Source organism: Xiphophorus hellerii, chromosome 13, assembly GCF_003331165.1.
Source record: "Xiphophorus hellerii strain 12219 chromosome 13, Xiphophorus_hellerii-4.1, whole genome shotgun sequence".
Lineage (NCBI taxonomy): Eukaryota > Metazoa > Chordata > Actinopteri > Cyprinodontiformes > Poeciliidae > Xiphophorus > Xiphophorus hellerii.
The window spans coordinates 16,885,382-16,889,182 of NC_045684.1; the positions used below are offsets into that span (position 1 = coordinate 16,885,382).

The 3,801-nt window shown below is 36.7% G+C and overlaps 1 protein-coding gene across 2 annotated transcripts; it reads left to right on the forward strand.

The window, feature by feature from the left end:
* The first annotated feature begins 441 nt into the window (after positions 1-441).
* On the forward strand, positions 442-3,055 carry cfap300 (cilia and flagella associated protein 300). Of its 2 annotated transcripts, none has more exons than XM_032581809.1 (7): positions 442-723; positions 796-877; positions 1,120-1,189; positions 1,284-1,441; positions 1,529-1,701; positions 2,539-2,605; positions 2,706-3,055. In XM_032581809.1, exons 1-7 carry the CDS (start codon positions 614-616, stop codon positions 2,835-2,837), a joined length of 792 nt encoding a protein of 263 aa, XP_032437700.1. In that variant the 5' UTR covers positions 442-613; the 3' UTR covers positions 2,838-3,055. The 2 variants fall into 2 exon arrangements, with proteins under 2 accessions (XP_032437700.1, XP_032437701.1); XM_032581810.1 differs by having other exon boundaries at positions 2,539-2,593.
* The last annotated feature ends 746 nt before the right edge of the window (positions 3,056-3,801 follow it).

Sequence of the window (3,801 nt, forward strand, 5' to 3'; positions counted from 1 at the left end):
AGATATCTTGAATTATGGTGTCATTTGAGATATCTTGAATTAGAATTATGACTAGTCAAAACTAAAATTGAGATATCTTGAATTTACTTTATGACTAGTCATAATTTAATTGTAGATATCTTAAATGCGTATTTCAAATAGTCAGTAATTCATTGTAGATATCTTGAATTGAAGTCTCCATACAACTCAATGGTAAATCTGACGTCATTTCGACTAGTCAGAATGTAATAATGTATGTAATTAGAGATATCTCAAATAGGTATTTTGACTAGTCAAAATATAATTAGAGATATCTTAAATCGCTAAAACGTCTAGTCATAAAACAATTTGAGATATCTGGAATGTAAGCGCGGTACAACAGAATTTATGTTAAAACGGCTTGCCATAGCTGTAGTTCACACTGGGCATCAAGACGTCACCAACCGTCCGTTACCAAGGCAACAGCTACTCTAGACAAACTCCAGTCCCTAAAAGTTAAACGAGAAAAAGCGCGAATTGGATTTATACTTACAGTAAATAAACGTATTGGCACCGAGTAAGCTTATGATTAATTCTACTACCCCTTAGCTAAAACAGCTCTAAATTTATATTGTTTTTATAGGCGAAGCTCACAATGGAAGGAGACGAAAGCGGGTTTGAGCAGACTTTCTCTTTCGGTCCTCTTCCTGCCAAGAGCTTCTCCTTCCAGGAAGATAAGAACACCTTGACGCTGTTGATGAAATGGTGACGTAAAAATATAGTTAACTTTCTCCCGTTTGTCCAGGTGTGTTGTTTCTCATTGTGGGTTTCATTCAGGTCCATGCTGGGGAGGCTTTCAGCTCAGACTTACAGCTTTGACAGTAACTTCCATCCTTACAGCTGTGAAACGTTTGCTTTGGTAAGACATGCTCTAATATTGTATTTACTTTAATATATGTAGTTTACTGTAAAATATGAAAGTGTTTTTTTTACAATTTTCACATAAAAATCCCATACTTCTCGAGACTCAAATTCCGTTTTCCCCCTTTTTTTCTGTAAAAAAGCAAATCTTCAAAAATGAGGTGTTCTGAAGTTCACATCCCTTCATTTTGTTTTTCTCTAAACTGAACGCATTTGATGTTCCCTTCCATTGTTTTTCAGTGTTTCTTCAAAGACCCTCAGGTGATTGCCAGTCTAAGAAATGTGGAGGCTGGAGTCTGCATGCCTCTTGGTATGTCATCCCCTAGAGATCCTTTTATCAATTACAGCAGGAAATTGATGTCATCTGTTCTTGACAAAGGCTAAGACACTGATGTGTGTTGTAGAGAGGCCAGTAGTGTCTGTCAGCACAGAGCTTGTGCCCTGTACTAAGATCTCCATGGAGTTGTTTGATCCAATCTACTCTTGCGGCATCCTGAGGCCCTCTGGTCATGTAGTTAAATGCTTTCATGATGTCTACCCTGACTGCGATGAACTTCGACAGGTGAGCCTCTCTTTTTTTATTCCCTCTGCCTGTTTGTATCTATTTCATTTCTGAGTTTAAGTTCAAAGCTTTTGTTGCCTCTTCCAGATGTTACAGGAAGAGGATTCCCAGCACTACTATGTTGTTGGGAGGATGGAGCGGGAGGAGTTTTTGTTTCGCCTTTTCAAGCACCTGTGTCTTGGCGGAGAGCTCTGTCAGTATGAAGACACCATCGACCCCTACATCAGCACCACAAAGAAAATATACAAAGACCTGATAAGGTGAGCTGTAGCACAAGACTTCACCTTATAAAGAAAAAGAAGGTTAATTAAACTTTTCTCTAGGATTCTGGTCTCAAAATATTCCAAAGTTGTAAATTGTGAATGCCCTTAAAACCAGAAAATAATGTGTCATATCGACCCTGTGATCTAGTCTTTCATGAAATCCCAGAGAAAATCTTTAGATTAAATTAAATTAGAGCTGCCTGTCCCCCACCTATTGCTGTGATTTGCCTGTTTTTATAGTAACCAAAAAGACAAATTAATCTGCTTGGAAATATTCAATCTAGTTATGAATGCACAGGAGTTCCTACACATTTTCAATGTCAAAACCCCATACGTTTCCAAAGTAAGTGTCCAGAATTGCTCTGTCACCTTTCAGCCTCATTTTAAGAATGCAAGAAACCTAAAGTATCGCTACATGGCAGGATTGAGGCTTAATATGGTGCCTGCAAAAACTGAACTGTGAAGAGAAAAGGAAAAAGAAAGGAAAGAAAAAAAGAATTGAACAATAGGTGACCAGATAAATGGATGGAAGGATGGGGATTCTGCAAACAGATATATAGATTGGTGATTGGAAAATAATAAACATGTGGGTGGATGAACGTTTTGATAAAGAAGTTAAATTAATAGAAATGCATCTAATTTCTTACATTTTTCTACACCTATAAATATCAATTGTATAGGAACCACTAATTCAAAAGGGTCATGCTATACAATGTTGTTTTAATTCTTTGTGTTAAACCCATAAAATTGTGAAACCCACATTTATTTTTTACTCAAGGTTTTTCTATTGTTAGGACCTCTGTGATCCATTCCTTTATGTCATTTACTTTGTAGTGTGCAAAAGGACGCAAAAACAAAGAAGATTGATGTGGTGTCCACCGTACTCAAAGTATGTGCCTATGTAAGTGAGCAGTTCACATAAGATTTGGATCTGAATGGCTACAGCTGGAGCCATTCAAGAAAACTGCAAAAGCATTTTCTGCATTGTTTTTGTTCTTCAGGATGAGTCTGGCCAATGTTTTCCTGGAACACGGGAGGAGGAGCAGACGTTTGCCTATTTAATTGTGGATCCTGTCAAACGAAATGTGACTTTGCTCTACCACATCTATGGAGTGGGAAAAATGTCGCTGTAAAAGCTGGAAAAGGAAAACAAATCTGAAATTTTGACCAGCTACAGAATTAATTGTTGCTTGGTCCAAAAACACTGTATCTACATCTTCGATTTCTGGTTTTGGTAATTATAGTATATGCTATTGAGGCTATAGTGTCTTGAAAAGGTATTAAAACCCTTTCAGTGCCTTAACTGGAATTGTGAAAAATAGCTGTAGGTTATATGTTTTATTTAAATTGAGTTGAGCAATTAAAAGAAATAAAAATCTGAACTAATTTTCCTCATAATAATGAATTTATTTGTGTTAGAAAATCCAATAAAATTTATATTTATCAACATCCACATGTTATCACTTACCCATTTTGTGACAATATATAGAAAGCTCTGGAAGGTACAGTAGCAACTCACTGTAAAATTTTCAAAAGTAGTTGTGTATTAAACCATAGTTCAATGTGTCATAATGTGAAGAAAAAAAGAAGAGACCCAGAGCAACAAACAGTCCAAAGAGCTTTATTGAAACAAATAAATTAATAAGTTAGTTTTCTAAAAATTTCTTTTCAGCAGAAACACATTTTTTGTACCTCTTTAAAAGATCAAATATAGGTTAGATTAGAAAACAAACCAATGTTGCATTTTGTTCAGTCAACTGGCCCCACCATTTGGACTTGGAAGACTTTGTATTGAGTTTGTGTTTTGCTTATTGCTCGTTCAGTTCGTGCTTTATTCTAACAGCTCCAAAACCTACAGTAGGAAAGCAGCTAAAAGAGTAATGAGGTGGAATGTCGAATGGCAGCAAGTCAGTGAAAAGATGGACGGATGGTAGGACGTCACTAACAGATAAGAGAACGTGCAGATTGGTTCATGCATAGCATTCAGTCAGTTGGACAGTCACTGACTGTTTCTCCTAATCAGGTTTCTAAACTAGCGCCCCCTAGCGGCCTCAGAGGTAGTTGTGTGGATAGCCAATCTTATCTAATGTGACATGC